General features: G+C 47.0%; 1 protein-coding gene across 1 annotated transcript in view; it reads right to left on the bottom strand.

Moving 5' to 3' along the window:
- The window catches only part of LOC145346928 (regulator of G-protein signaling 22-like), a 208,311-nt gene that overhangs the window by 115,033 nt on the left and 71,907 nt on the right, over positions 1 to 21,371 (bottom strand). The window contains 1 exon segment of the mRNA XM_080194805.1: positions 876 to 1,070. Coding sequence (XP_080050931.1) covers positions 876 to 1,070 — 195 coding nt within the window.

Here is a 21,371-nt window from a genome sequence, read left to right as displayed (position 1 = left end):
CTTAAATAGAAGAGTGGATGAGAAGCAAGAAGCCTAAAAAAAGGGGCCATGATAAAATAAAAGTGAACAGAGTCTTTTCGGAGGAAGACATGGTCTTAATGCGAAATTTTGGAGGCAACACATGACAGACACCAGGAACAATTTTGTTCAAAACAGTGACAGGTAAAAATTGGAGCGATCGTACAAAGAAAACAGGTGGACCACCTAAAACATCAAGAGGTATCAACAGAACTCAGCGAGTATGCCATCGGAGACCCCAAGTACACGGAGAAAGGACAGAACATGTCAACCAATGGGAGTCCCTGAAACACCATATGAGATCTCCAGCTCTGAAATGGAGACTGAATCAGCAGAAGTCCAGGCGGGAGCCATCAGGGAGGAAGAACCACCTCCAACAATACTTTGTCAATTGTCAAGAAAGAGGCACTCGCTGATATGTTATACAAGACAAAGACAGTCCTATCGCCCAAGGAGTGAACGGGAGCCCTCAGACACAGGAGAGGATGTGATAACCCCCAAGATCTGCATGGGGAATCACTAATTGACCTCCAGTTTGTTGAGTACAAGCTCCTTGGCAATTGGGTAATTACCAATCAGGTGGAGCTCGTACACCGAGCCGTGTGCAAAGCAAGACCCTGAGAGGGTCCATTAGCCTTTTAGCCCCAGTTGGGACCTGCTGTGTTCACCACAGGCTTGTGGTTATTGTTTATTTCCATTTTGTGCATCAAAAGCACAGCCGACTCCTGCAGTTATGATACATGGAGAGAAATGAACAAAACAGAGTTGGAAAATATATGAGTATAAGACTGTACAAGGTATTATGTGGACCATTTTCTAGACTCATGTAAAAAGGTGTTTAGATACATTAACCATACCTTTCTGAAACTTGACATGTCCATTTCAATCATGTGCATCCAAGGTACCAATAGCAAGACGAGGGCATGTTGCTCTACCTTATCAAACAATTCTTCAGAAGGTAGCTCCAGTTTTCTAAATAGCTTCTTCCTATCCTCTGTGTCTATTTCAACATCTGCTGGAGCCCCTTCAACAATATATGTTGCATAAATATACTGAAAAAAAAGGACAAATTTGTGATAAGATCAATTTACAAATGGGAATGATTTCAGTAGGCAGCTTAAAGCCATAATGTTTATAGTTCTGGTAATAATAATTACCCGAAAGGGTGGTAGGGATAGAAACTGTCATCACATTTGCAAACGGTTGGGTATGCACTTGAGGTGCAGGGATGCAAACCAAGTGCTAGAAAGTAAAATTTGGCAGAATAGCACTGTCTTGGCTGACGCAAACACAGTATATGTAATGGCCACTTTCTTGTCATAAATCTTTATTTATATGTAACACATTTCTCCCATTGGCTAAATGGGTAATGTACCAACTGTTTTGGTACAAAGTCACATAAATGAAATGTCCAATAGTTTGATTCCTGGTGTGACAGTACTTTGCTTTTAAGAAGTGTATTTGTGTCATGTTACTTGTGCAGAATCTGTTGAAGCAGTTCTCTGCATTAAGTATGCCATTAAGTATGGATCTGGCAGCACTTCATTTTTACTGCAGCAACATAATTCATCTTAATTGCTAAAATGTTTGTTTTAATCCGAACTAACCCTGCTCTGTTATTTTATGGTTCCCCTGGGATTTTGTAGACTAGGGCGCTACTGGATTGATTGACAGGGGAGAAAAAAGAGGGCTGTGTGGCTTAGTCAGAGTACTTAAGTCAGTTTGCTGCTGGGGGTCTTTAGAGACAGGTCACTTTCTCTGTCTGGATTGGAGATTGGAAGCTGTGAGAAAATAAGTCTCTTCCTTTGAGATTCTGTTGTTTTGGAGTGCATCTTTCTCAGAAGGTGGCTCTATGAGAATCAAAAGACAGGTGTTAAAAGGCAGGAAACCTAACCCCACGCGAGTATATTTGTTTTTTGTGCTAATTCTGAAGAAGGGTGTATGGCTATGGGGATATACTGGTTTAAGTTGGAACTATAGAGATTGTCAGTTGTTAAGAATTACACTTTGAGATGTTTAAATATTTTAATTGGTAAAAGTTGTGCAAATTTTTTTTGTTATATTCCAACCGTTGTTTTAAATAAAGTTTGTTTTGATAAAAGCTTCCTAGTGGGTCAACGGAATCATACCTGGATCAAAATATCTTATCGCACCCTAATGCCAAAATTAAAAGGATCTAGGCTAACTAGGCTAACTTGGAGTTTTGATCTGGTCCCAAATACTGACTTCGACTGAGTTAGCTTATCTCAACAAGGACAGACATGAGGAGTTAGGGTGCAGATTGCAATATGGAAATATGAGGTGGAATTTTCCCCAAAAATGGCAAACTGTCATTTTGGTGAGTAAACCGGTGCAGTGGTAATCTCCCGCACTTAGTGCCCTGAGAAAACCTCCACACGAATCATACTGATTTGAAGTCTTCAAGCGTGTGATTTATTCAAACTGGCTCATGGCAGTGTACTGGGAACAAGCAGGAGCTGCATTTAAACACTCCCTCTGCACTTAGAGGCAGTCACGCCAGGAGGATGGCAGTAGGGAAAATTGCTCCACAGTTCACCGAGGGAGAGTTCGGTGGGGAGGGCTGCTGAATGCCGTGGAGGAGGCGAGGACCATTCTGTATCCTCAGGAGGGAAGACGACTGAGGAGCAGGGAATCTAATGTGTCCTGGGAAGCAGAGGCTGTGGCAGTCAGTGTCCGCAGCCTGATGAGCAGGACTTGAGACCAAATCTGAAAGAAGATGAATAATCTAATTGAACTACAAGGGTGGGGTCCATCCATCCCATCCTGGTATCAGTCCTATCTGTCACACCTGAAATGTCTATTTTGACACACAACCGGACATCCTGTGTCCATCCAGCACCTGACCCCTCAGCATCTTCCTCAAGTCGTTTCGGCACCCCTTGTCACAACCCTTGCCTGCCAAGACATCGCGCTGAGCTACAAATTAAACTAAATTAAACAAACTGAGTGACAAAACAAGGAGGGCGGCCCCTTAAAGGCTCTTCTCTGGACTTTGGGCCAGAGGGTCGAGTGGCTCAGACCCCTGCTCCATTCCAGACATCAAGTCGCCCAGGGAATCCAGAGAAGACTTTGGCACCGAATCAGGGGTGCCTGGCATCAGTGTACTGTCACAGCCCCCCAGTGTTCGAAAAATTAATGCCTCTGGGGTACAAAATTGCACCTTGCAGGCATAATGAATTTCTTCAACCAGAGAGTGGTGAATCTGTGCGACTCTGCCACAGAAGGCTGTGGAGGGCAGGTCAGTGAGTATCTTTAAGACAGAGATAGATAGATTCTTGATTAATAAGGGGGTCAGGGGTTATGGGGAAAAGGCAGGAGAATGGGGATGAGAAAAATATCAGCCACGATTGAATGGCAGAGCAAAGTCGATGGGTCAAGTGGCCGAATTCAGTTCCTATGTCTTACGGATCAAGGCCTCAGAGGGCCTGCTCACACTCAACCGTGGGACATCCTACTTGGGGGTGGGGGGGGAGGGGGTGGTGGGGAGAGGCGCTGTGACAGCATATAGACCAAAGAACAATTACAGCACAGGAACAGACCCTTCAGCCCTCCAAATCTGCACCGAACATGCTGCCTGACTGAACTACACTTCCGGAAACCATATTCCTCTATTCCCATCCTATTCATGTATTTGTCAAGTCGCCCCTTAAAAGTGTATCCGCTTCCACTACCTTCCCTGGCAACGAGGCACTACTGTGTAAAAATTCTGCCTCGTACATCTCCTTTAAACCTTGCCCCTCGCATCTTAAATCTGTGCCCTCTAGTAATTGACTCTTCCACCCTGGGAAAAAGCTTCTGACTATCCACTCTGTCCATGCTTCTCAATCTTGTAGACTTCTATCAGGTTGCCACTCAACCTCTGTCGTTCCAATGAGAACAAACCATGCTTCGCCAACCTCTCCTCATAGCTAATGCCCTCCATACCAGGCAATATCCTGGTAAGTCTTTTCCATACCCTCTCCAAAGCTTCTACATCCTTCTGGCAGTATGGCGACCAGAATTGAACGCTCTATTTTAAGTGTGGCCTAGGCTTCTATAAAGCTGCAACATGACTTGCCAATTTTTAAACTCAATACCCCGGCTGCTGTATGCCTTCTTGACTACCTTCTCCACCTGTATTGTCACTTTCAGTGACCTGTGTACCTGTACACCCAGTTCCCTTTGCCTTTCAATACTTGAGGGTTCTACCATTTACTGTAGATTTCCTATCTATATTAGACCTTCCAAAATGCATTATCTCACATTTGTCCAGATTAAACTCCATCTGCCATCTCTCTGCCCAAGTCTCCACTGGTCTATATCCTGCTGTATCCTCTGATGGTTCTCATTGCTATCTGCAAATCCACCAACCTTTGTGTCATCTGCAAACTTACTAATCAATCCAGTTACATTTTCCTCCAAATCATTTATATATATTACAAACAGCAAAGGTCCCAGCACTGATCTGTGTCAGGCTTTCTTTCTCCCGACCCCACCCCCTCCTAAATTCTAAGAGCCCATCACAGGTTTTGAGAGGCAGGAGGGGGGCAAGGTCATCACTCCCTAATCATCCGGGAGATGAGGATGTTTACGACTGCAAGAGTAGTGGAGCCTCCTCCCATCCCCTGAGGTGCAGAGCTTTTTTTTGGGGGGCAGGGGAAACCTCTACTTCAGGTGCCTCCCTTACTTTAGCCTCCTAATCAATGCCACGTCCCTTGGGCCTGGGTTGATCTATCCTTTTTAGGAAGATCATTGGCTTGGTGTCACCCATCTCATCATCGCCAGACCCATCTCATTATCACACAGAGATAAGATTGAGCCCAGCACAGGATTCTGTGGTGTCAACAGACCCGGACGGGTCAGTTTCAGGGTCGGAGTTCTTTTTCCCTCAAGCCAGCAGTCAGGGTTAAAGGGGTGCTAGGGATGGGGGTGATATCTCTCTGATTTGTATTCTGCTGCACATTTAGGCCACCTGAATGCTCTCCCACCTCCCCACGAGAGGCTGAGGTGATGGATGTTAGCCAGTGTGGCCTTCCCTTGCAGGGAGACCGTTGTGGAAGGAGGAGGAAGCAGTGTCAGTTGCAGCTGCTATAGTCTTCAGTGGCCTTGGAGATGGGGCGGTTCTTGTTGATGTGCCCCACCCCTTTAGTCAGGGAGCCATCCATGAACCAACGATGCGGTAATTGGCCCCCTCTTCAGGGACATTGAAGGTACTCCTCCTGGGCCAGGTGGATGTAAACCCGGTGCTGGAAGGGGTATATATGCTGGAGGGGGGCTTCCTTTTGGCCGTGCAACTCAGATTTTAATTCCCACAGTTGATGAAGGAGGAGCTCCATGGAAATGACTCCATCTACTAGGCTTACCTATAACCCTCAATCCTATTAAGTCCCATGTACTCATCCAGAAGTCTCTTAAAAGACCTTATTGAATTTGCCTCCACCACCACTGACGGCAGCCGATTCCACTCACCCACCACCCTCTGAGTGAAAAACTAACTCCTGACATCCCCCCGTACCTACTCTCCAGCACTTTAAACCTTAATATCCTCTTGTGGCAACCATTTCAGCCCTGGGAAAAAGCCTCTGAGAATCCACCCGCTCTATACCTCTCAACATCTTATACACCTCTATCAGGTCCCTCCTCATCCTTCATCTCTCCAAGGAGAAAAAAACTGAGAAAAGAGGGCGGCACGGTAGCACAGTGGTTTGCACTGCTGCTTCACAGCTCCAGGGTCCTGGGTTCGATTCCCGGCTCGGGTCACTGTCTGTGTGGAGCTTGCACATTCTCCTCGTGTCTGTGTGGGTTTCCTCCGGGTACCCCAGTTTCCTCCCACAGTCCAAAGATGTGCGTGTTAGTTTGATTGGCCATGCTAAGAAATTGCCCCTTAGTGTCCAGGGATGTGTGGGTTAGAGGGATTAGTGGATATAATATGTAGGGATATTGGGGGTAGGGCCTGAGTGGGATTGTGTTCGGTGCAGACTCGATGGGCCGAAGGGCCTCTTTCTGCACTGTAGGGTTCTATGTTCTCTCAACCTATTCTCATAAGGCTTGCCACCCAATCCAGGTAATATCCTTGTAAATCCCCTCTGCACCACGTCCACTTCCTTCCTGTAATGAGGCAACCAGAACTGAGCACAGTACTCCATGTGGGGTCTGTCCAGGGTCTGATACAGCTGCTCACAATGACTGCACTTACACTTACACAAATGTGACCTACAACTGCCAATCACCTTTGCCATTCTGCTGCCCTCACCCACACACTAACCTTCACTCAAAGTAGGAAGGTGTCATAGAATTATAGAAACCTACAGTGTAGAAAGAGGCCATCTGGCCCATCGAGTCCACAGCAACCACAATTCCAATCAGACCCTACTCCCATAACCCGACATATTTACCCACTAATCCCTCTAACCTACACATCTCAGGACACGAAGGGGCAACTTTCTTTTTAGCATGGCCAATCGACCTAGCCAGCACATCTTTGGACTGTGGGAGGAAACCAGAACACCTGGAGGAAACCCAAGCAGACACGAGGAGAATGTGCAAACACCACACAGACAGTGACCCAAGCCAGGAATCGAACCCAGGTCCCTGGAACTGTGAAGCAGCAGTGCTAACCACTATGCTACTGGCCCACTACCATGTCTTCTGGAAACCTAACTTCTGATCACAGTGACTGCACTTATGCAAACGTGACCACCAATCACCTTTGCCACTCTGTTGCCCTCACCTGGACACTTGCCTTCACTCGAAGTAGGAAGGTGTCTTCCGGAAACCACTTTCTGGAAATCCACCTGTAGATTCTCTCTCTTGTCCCTGAGTGGGCCAACCTGCTCCCTAGCTACCCTCTTGCTCTTTATCTATGTATAAAAAGCCATGGGATTTTCCTGAATACTGCTGGCCAATGACTTTTTATGACCCCTTTTACCTCTTCTTACTCCTTGCTTAAGTTTCTATTTTCCTTGTGTTCTCAGCCTCTAAGCTTTAATAAATGCATCCTTTTTCTCTTTGATTAGGCTCACATTATCTCTCGTTATCCAAGGTTCCCAAAATTTGCCATACTTATCCTTCATCTTTACAGGAATGTGCCAGTCCTGAATACCCACCAACTTGCACTTGAAAGCCTCCCAAATCCAGATGTTGATTTGCGCTGTAACATCTGCCCCCAATTTACATTCTTCAGTCCCTGCCTAATATTGTTGTAATTAGCATGTTCCCAATTTACCGCCTTAACTGAGGACTACTCTTATCTTTATCCATCTTGAAGCTTGTGGTCGCTATTCCCGAACTGCTCCCCTACTGAAACGTCAACCGCCTGGCTGGGCTCATTCCCCAATACCAGGTCCAGTACAGCCCCTTCCCTAGTTGGACTATCTCCATATTGCTTCAAGAAGCCCTCCTGGATGCCCCTTGTAAACTCTGCCCCATCCACACCCCAGTCAATATAGGGGAAGTTACAATCTCCCACCACAACAACCCTGTTACTTTTACACCTTGCCAAAATCTGCCAAAATAACTGTTCCTCTATCTCCCTCTGGCTGTTGGGCGGCCTATAGTAAAACCCCAACATTGTAATTATACACCTTTCCTATTCCTGAGTTGTACCCATATTGCCTCACTCTGTGAGTCCACAAATAATTTTTTGGGTAAAGAAGTTGAGGAAGTGTCATTAGCATCTGGAAATAGGACTTCAGATAATAAAAAGCTTATTGTATTCAAACTGCATAGGCAAATTGTGCATCTATCTCCTCGGAGGCAGAAAAATTTATCAAAGCATGCAGGGCTAAAACTATACTAAGCTGATAGAACAAGTCAGTGATCATTGTGATGTTTGTAGGAAGTACAAAAGGTTGTGAACGTAGCCCAATCCATTTCGCAAATCAGCCTCCCATCCATTGACTCTGTCTACACTTCCTGCTACTTTGGCAAAGCAGCCAGCATAATTAAGGACCCCACACACCTCGGACATTTTTTTTCCACCTTCTTCCTTCGGGAAAAAGATACAAAAGCCTGAGGTCATGTACCAACAAACTCAAGAAGAGCTTCTTCCCTGCTGCTGTCAGACTTTCGAATGTACATGGTACATACACTTGCAACTCGGCCAACATTGTCTCCCTGCTACGCTGTAGGAAAGGACGGCCCGAGGCATGGTATACTGGGGAGACCGTGCAGATGCTGTGAGAACGGATGAATGAACACTGCTCGACAATCACCAGGCAAGAGTGTTCTCTTCCTGTTGGGGAACACTTCAGCGGTCACGGGCATTCAGCCTCTGATCTGTAAGCGGTCTCCAAGACGGCCTTCATGACACACAGAGTCAGCGCAGAGTCGCTGAGCAGAGACTGATAGCCAAGTTCCGCACACATGAAGATGGCCTCAACCGGGATCTTGGGTTCATGTCACACTATCTGTAACCCCCATGACTTGTCTGGGCTTGCAAAATCTCACTAACTGTCCCAGCTGGAGACAATACACATCTCTTTAACCTGTACTTAACCCTCTTTCCACTCACATTGCCTGTACCTTTAAGACTTGATTACCTGTAAAGACTTGCATTTCAACCATTATTTTGTAAATTGAGTTTGTGTCTTTATATGCCCTGTTTGTGAACAGAACTCCCACTTATCTGATGAAGGAGCAGTGCTCTGAAAGCTAGTGACTCTTGCTACCTGTTGGACTTTAACCTGATGTTGTGAGACTTCTTACTGTGTTTGTCCCAATCCAATGCTGGCATCTCCACATCATAACTACAGGAGAAGCCCCAGGCAACTGGACAATAACCAGTGTTGATGCTTTGTTTAAGAAGGGTTGCAAGAATAATCCAGGTAATTACAGGCCAGTGAGCCTCACATCAAACCCCTAAGGCGTTTTACAGGTATGTCAAGAACAGAAGGTTGGTTAGGGCAAGATTAGGGCCAGTTACTGACAGTAGAGGGAAGTTCTGTGTGGAACCGGAGGAGATTGGAGAGGCGTTGAACCAATATTTCTCTTCGGTGTTCACGCAAGGGGACATGAATGTAGCTGAGGAGGACACTGGGGTGCAGGGGTGTAAAATAGATAGTATTGCAGTTGATACGGGGGATGTGCTGGATATTTTAGAGGGTTTGAAAATAGACAAGTCCCCTGGTCCGGATGGGATTTACCCTAGGATTCTCTGGGAGGCAAGAGAGGTGATTGCGGAGCCTCTGGCTCTGATCTTCAGGTCGTCGTTGGTCTCTGGTATAGTACCGGAAGATTGGAGGACAGCAAATGTTGTCCCATTGTTTAAGAAGGGGAGAAGAGACTTCCCTGGGAATTATAGACCGGTGAGTCTTACTTCTGTGGTGGGTAAGGTTTTGGAAAGGATTATTAGAGACAGGATTAATAGTTATTTGGAGAGTAATGAATTGATTAGAGACAGTCAGCATGGTTTTGTAGCGGGTAGGTCGTGCCTTACTAACCTTATCGAGTTCTTTGAGAAAGTGACCAAAGAGGTGGATAGGGGTAAGGCAGTTGACGTGGTGTATATGGATTTTAGTAAGGCGTTTGATAAGGTTCACCATGGTAGGCTTCTGCAGAAAATGCAGATGTGTGGGATTGGGGGTGATCTAGGTAATTGGATCAGGAATTGGCTAGCAGATAGGAGGCAGAGGGTGGTGGTTGATGGTAAATATTCGTCATGGAGTTCAGTTACGAGTGGTGTGCCTCAGGGATCTGTTTTGGGGCCACTGCTGTTTGTAATTTTTATTAATGATCTGGATGAGGGTATAGTTGGGTGGATTAGTAAGTTTGCTGATGACACCAAAGTCGGAGGTGTGGTAGATTGTGAGGAAGGGTGTCATAGTTTGCAGGGTGACTTAGAAAGGTTGCAGAGCTGGGCCGCGAGGTGGCGGATGGAGTTTAATGTGGAGAAGTGTGAGGTAATTCATTTCGGTAGGAATAACAGATGTGTTGAGTATAGGGCTAATGGGAGGACTTTGAATAGTGTGGAGGAGCAGAGGGATCTAGGTGTATGTGTACATAGATCCCTGAAAGTTGGGAATCAAGTAGATAAGGTTGTTAAGAAGGCATACAGTGTCTTGGCGTTTATTGGTAGGGGGATTGAATTTAGGAGTCGCAGCGTCATGATGCAACTGTACACAACTCTGGTGCGGCCGCACTTGGAGTATTGAACATAGAACATAGAACATAGAACATTACAGCGCAGAACAGGCCCTTCGGCCCACGATGTTGCGCCGACCAGTTACAAAAACAATGACCCACTAGCCTATACCAATCCCTTTTCGTCCATAAACCTATCCAGAGATCTCTTAAACGCCCCCAAACTAGACGCATTTACAACTGCAGCAGGCAGGGCATTCCAATCCCTCACCACCCGCTGGGTAAAGAACCTACCCCTGACATCCGTCCTGTAGCTACCCCCCCTTAATTTAAAGCCATGCCCCCTCGTGCTAGCTTTCTCCATCCGAGGAAAAAGGCTATCACTATCCACCCTATCTAAACCTCTAATCATCTTATATGTTTCAATAAGATCCCCTCTTAGCCGCCTTCTTTCCAACGAAAACAACCCTAGATCCCTCAGTCTCTCCTCATAGGACCTCCCCACCATACCAGGCAACATCCTAGTAAACCTCCTCTGCACCCTCTCCAACGCCTCCACATCCTTCTTGTAATGCGGGGACCAGAACTGCACACAGTACTCCAAGTGCGGCCGCACTAGAGTAGTGTACAGTTGCAACATTACACTGCGACTCCTAAATTCAATCCCCCTACCAATAAACGCCAAGACACCGTACGCCTTCTTGACAACCTTATCTACTTGATTCCCAACTTTCAGGGATCTATGTACACACACACCTAGATCCCTCTGTTCATCCACACTATTGTGTGCAGTTCTGGTCCCCACATTACAGGAAGGATGTAGAGGCTTTGGAGAGGGTGCAGAGGAGGTTTACCAGGATGTTGCCTGGTATGGAGGGGAGATCCTATGAGGAGAGACTGAGAGATTTGGGGTTGTTTTCGCTGGAAAGAAGGCGGCTAAGAGGGGACCTTATTGAAACATATAAGATGATTAGAGGTTTAGACAGGGTGGATAGTGATAGCCTTTTTCCTAGGATGGAGAAAGCTAGCACGAGGGGGCACGGCTTTAAATTAAGGGGGGGTAGTTATAGGACTGATGTCAGGGGTAGGTTCTTTACCCAGAGGGTGGTGAGGGACTGGAATGCCCTGCCAGCTGCAGTTGTAAATGCGCCTAGTTTGGGGGCGTTTAAGAGATCTGTGGATAGGTTTATGGACGAAATGGGATTGGTTTAGATTAGTGGGTTAGTGTTGTTTTTTTTTTAAAAAGCTGGTCGGCGCAACATCGTGGGCCGAAGGGCCTGTTCTGCGCTGTAATGTTCTATGTTCCATGTTCTATGTTCTATCAGTGGTAGGGAAATTATTGGAGAGGATTCTTTGAGACAGGATTTATCTCCACTTGAAAATAAGTGGACGTATTAGTGACAGGCAACATGGTTTTGTGAAGGGGAGGTCATCTCTCATGAACTTGATCGAGTTTTTCAAGGAAGTGACGAAAATGATTAATGAGGGTAGGGCAGTGGATGTTGTCTATATGGACTTCAGAAAGGCCTTTGACAAAGTCCCTCATGGCAGACTGGTGCAGAAGGTGAAATCGCATGGGATGAGAGGTGAGTTGGCAAGGTGGATACAGAACTGGCTCAATCAAAGAAGACAGAGTAGCAGTGGAAGGGTGCATTTCTGAATGGAGGACTGTGACAAGTGGCATTCCTCAGGGATCAGTGCTGGGACCTTTGCTATTTGTAATATGATTTGGAGGAAAATGTAACTGGTTTGATTAGTAAGTTTTCGACGACACGAAGGTTGGTGGACTTGACGATAGCGATGAGGACCATCCGAGGCTACAGCAGGATATAGATCAGTTGGAGACTTGGGCAGACAGATAGCAGATGGAGTTTCATCTGGACAAATGTGAGGTAATGCATTTTGGAAGGTCTAATACAGATAAGAAATTTACAGTAAATGACAGTATTGATAGGCAAAGAGATATGGGTGTACAGATACACAGGTCACTGAAGGTGGCAATGGAGGTAGAGATGGTAGTCAAGAAGGCATACAGCATGCTTGCCTTCATTGGCTGGGGCACTGAGTTTAAAAATTGGCAAGTCAAGTTGCAGCTTTATAGAACCTTAGTTAGGCCACACTTGGCATATAGTGTTCAATTCTGGTTGCCACAATACCAGAAGGATGTGGAGGCTTTGGAGAGGGTACAGAAAAGATGTTGCCTGGTATGGAGGGCATTAGCTATGAGGAGACATTGGAGAAACTTGGTTTGTTCTCATTGGAACGACGGAGGTTGAGGGGCGGCCTGACTGAAGTCTACAAGACTATGAGAGGCATGGACAGAGTGGATAGTCAGAAGCTTTTTTGCAGGTGGAAGAGCCAATTACCAGGGGGAACAAGTTTAAGGTGCAAGGGGCAAAGTTTAAAGGAGATGTACGAGGCAAATTTTTTACACAGAGAGTAGTGGGTGCCTGGAACTCATTTGCCAGGGGAAGTAGTGGAAGTGGATACGGTAGTGACTTTTAAGAGTGTCTTGACAAATACATGAATAGGATGGGAATAGAGGGATATGGTCCCCAGAAGGGGAGGGGGTTTTAGTTAATTTGGGCAGCATGGTTGGTGCAGGCTTGGAGGGCTGAAGGATCTGTTTCTGTGCTGTAATTTTCTTTATTTGTTTGTTCTTTAGTAAAAGAACATGATGAGGAACCGGGGTCATCTGATACTCATGTGTTGCAGAACTATGAGGACTAGTTAACTGAAATAGACAGAGTGTCTGTAGAGGAACACAATACTTCTGATGAACTAGAACAGGCCATTTTTCCGAAAGGACAAATGCCAAAAGTTGATACAAAGTGACATACTTGCCTGAAGGGTTCAGTCAATGGAAAGATGCAACTGTCATTAGTGGAGCAGGGAAGACCACTGTAAAGGAGAAACACCAGTCGAATGTACAGAATAAGGGGAAGATGTCAAGACCATGGATTGGGAACACAAAAGTTCAAAAATGGAGGGCACAAAAATGTAGCGCCAGTTCAAATAGTAAGTCCGATAATGAACGTGATCACAGGAAGAGATCGAGAAATCCCACAGCAGGAGGGAAGGATCAAGCAGATGTAGTACAAAACGAGATATCAGGTGGGGTAACGGGCGTAACTTGACAAGGTATCAAAATATGGGTAAGACTATGAATGCTATTAGCAGTAGAAGCCCACGTACTCGTGACATTTTGGTGGCTTTCAATAAATTGAATGAAAATATTATACAAGATGCCAAACTAGAATTGCATAGTTGGAGTGAAGTTGGAGTATACACAGAGGTACCAGAAAGGGGACAAAGAGCTCTACCTCACAGGTGGATTGCATGGAACAAGTGCTTTCTGGTGGAACGAGCGAGGCAAAGGCCAGGCTGGTGGCAAGGGGGTTTGTGGATTCACCAATGGCAGAAAAGATTATTTTAAAGATCTTCTTTACTCTGTTAGCTGCAAAGGCATAGGAATGCAAATCTATAGATATAAAAGCTGCAGGTGCATCAGCTTTAGAGAGACATTTTCCCTGTCCTCCCAAAGTGGCAGCTATCACAGAAGATGCACTATGGAAGTTAAATAAATGTGTATATGGGTTAAATGATGCATCTGGAGTTTGGTATTTTCCAGTAAGGTGAGTTTTGTTAAAGTTAGGTTGTTGCCAGTTGAAAGCAGATGCTGCAATGTTTTACTGCCACTCTGAATGAGATTTTTCTGGTATCTTTATGATGCATGTCGATTTTTGTGAAGTGGTAGTAGTGATTTCAAAGCTTTGGTAATCTCTGGGCTGAGAAAGGAATTCAGGGTTGGATATTGGGCTGGAAATTGGACAGACAGTCCATCACCAATCTTATTTGGAGAGTATCAGCCTTATTGCAATTAATCATGGTAGGGCTTCACAAATGGACACAGGGGTTTCAAAGGACGGAAAAAGAGGAATTCCAAAGTTTGGGCAACTGAATTGGTAGATAGACTAGACTGGATGTTAATTTTGATGTCCCAGAGTTGAGCACAGAAATGAATGATCCTTTGATGGAAGACATAATGAGAGCAAACAAAACATTGGTCAAACTAAATACGCAGGAGTGTGTTTTAAGGTTCCTTTTTTTTGAGTGATCTTAGGCAACTGAAACTCAATTTATAGGGATGCACCCTATGCTAATTTATATGATGAGTTCTCAAGCACAGGAAGTTTTATAATACTTTAGGGGGAAAAATGGAACATGTTGCCCCTTGTGTGGGAAACAAAATATTAGGAGAGTGGTAAAAAGCGCATTAGCCACTGAGACACTAAGTCTTGTAGAGGCAGTGGATATGGCCTTTTATATATCCCAGATATGAACAGAAATTTTGGGGTTAGGGGATGCGGGTAAAATACCTACTGAGTATCACATTGACAATAAATCCTTGTGGGAAAATGTGCATTCCACAAAGTGTAAATGAGAAAAGATTGGGGATTGACATAGCAGATGCTGACAAAAGCAGATGCTGGACAAAAGAGAAATATCAAAAATTAATGGGTCAATAGTAGCCATCCGCTTTACCAAAAAGGGCTAGTTCAAAGAAACTTTTGGGCATTATTAAAAAGGATGTATTTTTCTGCAAATTAAAATAAGGGAAATAGAATGTTTTTTGTTTTCTGTGGAAAACCAATATTCACCAAAATATTCTTTTCTCCAAGGAAGGTTGTTAGGAATGGATTAACAGACTTTGCAATTAAGTCCTAATTTGATGTCAATTTTTCAATAGAAGTGACTGATATATAAAGGGACCATAGGTGGCAGTGTTTGTTCATGGAGAATTGTGTGTAAAGTTGGATCAAAGAAATAAAGGTATTTTATGAAGAAGCAGAACTTGTGTTTCCTTTACTCCACAGCAACCAGGAGACTTAAACAAGGGTTAGTGAGGAAATAAGTGCCTACCATCGGATACCTCTGTGCTGCCTACAGGGAGTCCTTTCATGGTGGCCACTTTGCGCTTTGGGTTGGAAAACTTCTGTGAGTGTGTGTTGCTCAGCATGCCGCCCGATTTGCAGCACAGATCCGGGTCTTAGCACTGACCTCAGGTCCTAGGGATGCTGTTGGGGCCTAGACCGCTCAGCATTCTTCCAGTTGGGGGGTGGGAGAATGTGCTAGAAGCCCTTTGAAATAACAATGCTGCAGCTTTAGAGCTTTTCAAGCAGCAGTGTCTGTGTTCACAACTTCATGAGTTCTGGGTGTGTTGGTGGGTGACGGAGGGACTGTGTTGCTGGGTGTCATATGGGGGGGGGGGTGGTGGGGGGCACTGTGCGTTGCAGGGCTGGGCAAGCAAGCATTCTTTAACCTCTCCTTGTGTTTCTCCCCTTCTCCAAATACCACCCCCCTCCGATTGATGAGATGGCTTTTGCAATGCAACCAATTGATGTTGCTGTTTTTTTTGGTTGCTGCTTGACCTGAGGAGGAGGAGCAGGGGAGGCCCAGGTCTATTTCACTCGGAGGGGTAGAGAGAGACGGTCTCCATTCGCCCAGGGGGGACCCCAGCAATTCCGCATATGGGTGTTGTTGGACACCCTGTGCTGCCAATGGCTCCAGCTCTGAAAGGAGACAGTGCAACGCCTGCACCACTTGTTGCAGGACCTGGCACCCACTCTTGGTGGCTGTCAAAATAAGAGTGGCTCTGAACTTTTATGCTCTGGCTCCTTTCAGACCCCCACTGAAGATATATGTGGCATTTCAGGGTCAGCTGTCTGCACGTGTGATCATAAATGCCCTGTATGCCTGGACTGGCCAGAATATCAAATTTCACCTGGATCAGCAGGAAGCCCGGGCTGCAGGGTTCACGGCCATTGCGGGGATGCCTAATGAGCAGGGGGCTGTAGATTGCACCCACATCGCCCTCAAGGCCTCACTTCGGAATCCACAAAGATTCATCAATAGAAAGGGTTCCACTCCCTAAATGTGCAATTAGTTTCCGACCACAAAATGAACATCATACACGTCTACTTCAGACACCCTGGCGGCATGCATGACAGTTTTATTCTGAGGAGCTCAAACATACCGGAGGCTTTTGAGGAGGAGACCACGGTGCAGGGATGGCTGATGGGTGACATGGGGTACTCACATCAGACTTGGCTATAATGGAGTCCCAGAGGGCTGCACTGAGTCACAGTGGGCCACAGCTGAGACTGAGGCAGAGATCCGGTATAATGAAGCCCTCATTGCCACCTGCTCTATAGTGAAGAGGTGCAAAGGGCTTCTGAAAATGCGGTTCAGGTGCCTGGACCACTCTGGCGGGGCCCTAAAATAGAGCTCTCTGATTTTTTCCCACATTGTGGTGACGTGCTGTGCCTTTCACAACCTGGCTCACCAGAAAGGCGACTTTTTCAAGGAGGACATAGAGGCTGACCAGCTGGATGTCACTCGGGAGGAGGTCGTCCAGCAGCAGGAGGAGGTCTATGCCGAGCAACACCACCCAGGCGCTGGAGGGCTGGCAGCAAGTATCAGGCATGTGAGGATGGCAAAGAATGCCCTCATCACCGGGCACTTCGCTGACTAGGGGCCTGTGTTTGTGCACATGGGTTTCGAATCCTGCCCCCCCGTCCGACTATTTCCTGCATTAAAACACCACAGTGGTGGGCCTGGGTAGGCTGGCAGGCAGCAGGGTGATGTCCCGCTAGGCACCATTCTGATAGTGCCCTGGTGTAAACTAGTCTGACTCCTACTCGAGCTCTGCCTGCACACTGGTACATGGCCCACGTTTGTGTAGTGGGTGAGGGATCAGTAAACCCATCATACAGGGCAGTGGGATGGGGGAGGAGAGGGAATCGTTTGTGGTTTCTGGGGAACCAATGGCTTCATTTTCTCAGTACTGAGGGGCCTTCTCAACTGATATCAATATGAAGAATCCCTCCGAATCCCTGTAAGGGTAACAGCATCCCTATTCCAGGCAAATCTGAAACAAATTAGTTCAACTATAACTTCCTAACCTTGCACGGCCCACCACTATGTCTTGGTGTCTCCCCAGAAAGTACATTGGAGGTGGAGGGGGCCAGCTGCCTATCATACCCCGTGGCCTGTGATGCACTTGGTGAGCATCCTCTGGATGGCCTGGACCTTAATGGCCCTGGTTGGCTTCCAGGCATCTGGAACATATCCATGATATCCTCTTCATCCCACAGACCCTGTCATGCCCAGGGTCAGGAAGTGGGGAGTCACCAGGTGTAGCCATAGCCAAAGACCCCGCTGGAAGGCCCCGGCATGGGCTTGAGCCCTTCCTCCTCCCTTGGGGTCCTTGTGGACCCCTGAGTCACTCTGTGGGAGGCTGGTGCTTCTGCAGTAGCTCTGGTGTCACCTAGCCCTGCCACTCCTGTGTTCTACCCATGGTGGACGAGCCCTCTGCGATGGTCACCTGAGTCAGGGGCCACCCGTAATGGCCGCAGCAAGTGTCTTCTGAGACTGAGTCACACTCTGCAGCCCCTAAGCCATGATCCTCTGTGACTGGGCCATGTTCTCAAGGACTGCTGCTGTAGGCCTCTGACTTAGGGCTGTGTCGCTGGGTATCCTGCAAGATCGCAAGACTCTCAGCTGTGGGCTGCAGAACCTCAAAGCCTGTTGAGTCCCTCAGCTGTAGCCCGCTGTGACTCAGTGTGGCCCTCTGGGACTCTGCTGTGGCTTGTCCATCGCTTGGAGCCCGCCGGTCATAGTGAGGATTTCCTGCCTCAGGCTTTCTGCCGCAGATGCCAGCCTTGCGGTACTGCCCTGGGAACCATGCATGACAGGCAATAGCCGATCCACCTGAAAGCTTTGGGACTCCTCCCAATAGCCCTACAGTCAGTAGAGTGTGGCCGTCAGACCCTCCTGCATTCTCTGGCTCTGTTACTGCATCTCTGACAGCTGAGGGAGAAGCGATCTCAGGGGGCCAACTGAGTCCTTGCCTCTACATGCTGGAGCCTGCCAGAGGCCTTGGACGTTCCTTCCTCCACCCAATGTACATTTTCAGATATGTCATGCTCACCAGAGTGACCCAGAGGCCTCATCACTAACTGGACCCAGAGGTGTGAAAGTATCAGATGGTGAGTTGTGAGGTGGGAGTTAACACCAAAAAAGGTGTCACCCTCGGAGGTCCTTTCACTGGCATCTTCCAAGGATTCATCCAAATTGTCAGTCTCAAGATGGGCAGGAGCTGCAACGGGACCTCAAGTCCAGATGACCCAGGTAGTCTTCTTGCAACACAGTAATTTCCTGAAATTGAGTGGAAGATTAACAGGTGGTCACTTCTTGACTCTGGCCTGACCATGTTGTCTCTTACAGCTTGGACGTCCTCCTCTCTGCACAGTTTCAGCAGCCATTCCACAAAGGGGTTGAGGACACAGAGGTCAGGCTCACCACCCCCTCTTTGCCCTCTTGAGTGTTATGGGCACCCTTCTCCTGTGAGGACAGAAGGAACCATGAAAGAAATGATGACATGACTCCTGCAGAGTATCGGGGGTGGCCCTCAGAGGGCAAGAGCATTGATATTCTTCAGGGGGAGGAAGGAGGTGCATGGGGGGGTCAGGGGCTGGAAGCATACAGGGTGCTAGGGGTGGGGAAGGATCTGGGGGTGATTTAGGCGAAGATGCGAGAGGGTGTTGTGCACTCACCCTTGCTGCCTGGGTGATATCATTGACCTTTTTCTGGCACTTCTTCGCTGTCTGGGGACCAGTGCCTCCCAGGCCTCTTTGCCATCACCTCCCCGGGTCTGTGTCTTGTAGGGAGGAAGAGGGTTTGTCTTGCCTCTGCAGCAAGCTGCTGAGGTTGCTCATCAATGAATCTAGGCGCTGAGTTCTTTATCATTTTTTCCTATACTGCCTTGCCCTATCTGTCCACCCTTTGTGATTTTAATGGAGTTGTCCCTTGTTAGGGCAGATCAGCTGCAGGCAGTTTGGGAGAGCATTCTGCTAGTTAAATGCAGTTCGCTCGTTCGCATTGAGGTGAAGGCAAGTGAGCCCTTGCAGGTGTGTTCAGCCCTACCCACAGGCTTTTGCAGCAAGAATCGGATTGGCTGAAAACCAGTCAGAGTGCGTTGGGAAGGTGGGGGGTCTAAAAACTTATCTGAAACTCTCCCAGTTCCTCCATTCGTTTCTTGAAAGTTTGCCATTGCCTATCCACTGTCATCTTTTTAAGTAACTTTGCCCAGAGATGTGACACAAAATTCTCAGTTTCCTCGCTTTTTCAGCACTTAGGAATTTTTTGGTACGATCGACCCCCCCGCCCCCGAGGAGGCTTCCAGTTGGTGTACCAGTGATCTGCACACACTATTCAGAATATGGTCATGTGCCAACTTTCCAGCCCCTCATCATGTGTTGCACATGATGTCTGGCACCTGATTCACTGCAGTTGGAAATTAGCTGTTAGCCCACTACAAGCGGGGGCAGTATCTCAGTGCTCTCGTCAACATCTGTCTCACTTCAGTCAACACAATGGGGAGGTGCTGGATAATGTTCTGATGTTCTTTAGAACATTATCGCAGGAACTCAGCTAATGTTCTGGGGACCCAGTGTTTGAATCCAGCCACAGCAGATGGTGGAATTTGAATTCAGTAAAAAGAAAATAGAATTAATTAACTATGAAATCATTGTTGATTGTCAGAAAAACCCATCTGGTTCACTAATGTCCTTTAGGGGAGGAAATCTGCTGGCCTACATGTGACTCCAGAGCCACAGCAATGTGGTTGACTCTCAACTGCCCTCTGAAATGGCAAATCACTCAGTTATATCAATCTCTAAAAAGGAATGAAGCCAGACAGACGACCTGGCATCAGTCTAGGCACCAGAAAAGATAACGGCAAAACAAACAGCCCTGTCGACCCTGCAAAATCCTCCTTATTAACATCTGGGAGCTAGTGCCAAAATTGGGAAAGCTGTCTGACAGACTAATCAAGCAACAGCCTGACAGAGTCATTCTCATGGAATCATACCTTACAGGTAACACCCCAGACACCACCATTACCATCCATGGATATGTCCGTCCCACAACAGGGCAGACCCAGCAATGGTACACAGCCAGGAAGGAGTTGTCCTGGGAGTCCTCAATGTTGACTCCGGACCCCACGAAGTTTCATGGTTTCAGGTTAAACATGGGCAAGGAAACCTCTTACAGGTTACGGTGTACCATCCTCCTCCAGAATCAATACTCCATGTTGAACAACACTTGAAGGAAGTACTGAGTGCAGAATGTACTCTGCATAAGAGATCGAAATGTTGGCTACCAAGAGTGGCTTGGCAGCAGCACTACTGATCGAGCTGGTCGGGTCCTAAAGGATATAACAGTGAGGCTGAGCCTGCAGCAGGTGGTGTAGGAACCGACAAGAGAGAGATACATACTTGACCTCATCCTTCCCATTCTGCTGGCTGCAGATGCATTTGTCCATGACAGTATGAATAAGAGTGATGACTGGACAGTCCTTGTGGAAACGAAGTCCGGCCTTCACATTGAGAATAACCTCCATCGTGTTAAATGGGAGAGACTTTGAACAGGTCTAGCAACTCAAAACTGGGCATCCATGAGGCGCTGTGGGTCATCAACAGCAGCAGAACTATACTCCAGCACAATCTGCAAACTCATGGCCCAGCATATCCCCCAATCAATCATTGCCATCAAGCCAGGAGACCAACCCTGTTTCAACGGAGAGGGCATGGCCAGGAGCAGCACCAGGCATGCCTAAAAGTGAGGTGTCAACCTGGTGAAGCTACCCATCAGGACAACTTGCACACCAAATAGCAAAAACAGCAATGATTGATTGGGGGATATACCGATATGGCCCCTTCCCTAGTTGGACTATCTATAGACTGTTTCAAGAAGGCCTACTGGATGCTCCTTACAAACTCTGCCCCATCCATGCCCCTAGCACTAAGTGAGTCCCAGTCAATATAGGGGAAGTTAAAATCTCCCACCACAACAACCCTGTTACTTTTACACCTTGCCAAAATCTGACTACATACCTGTTCCTCTATCTCCCACTGGCAGTTGGGTGGCCTATAATAAACCACCAACATTGTGACTACACCCTTCCCATTCCTGACCTCCTTCTAACATGGTCACACAGAACCCTTGTCAGAACCCCTCCCCCCATCCAACATCTACAGTCCACATGACACTCCCTGATGGGCCAGACCCCACGCCTACACTTGCCCCATCCTAGTCAGACCACCTTCTCACTCTGTCATCTTTCTGTTCCCATAGATAAGGATTGCCATCAACAAGACAGAGCAAGCGAAGATGGGCAGAGAGTCGTTGAAATACAACTCCTCACATCC

Source organism: Carcharhinus amblyrhynchos, chromosome 8 (assembly GCF_965287045.1).
Source record: "Carcharhinus amblyrhynchos chromosome 8, sCarAmb.v2.hapA, whole genome shotgun sequence".
NCBI lineage: Eukaryota > Metazoa > Chordata > Chondrichthyes > Carcharhiniformes > Carcharhinidae > Carcharhinus > Carcharhinus amblyrhynchos.
This window is presented reverse-complemented; position numbering and strand designations above follow the sequence as displayed.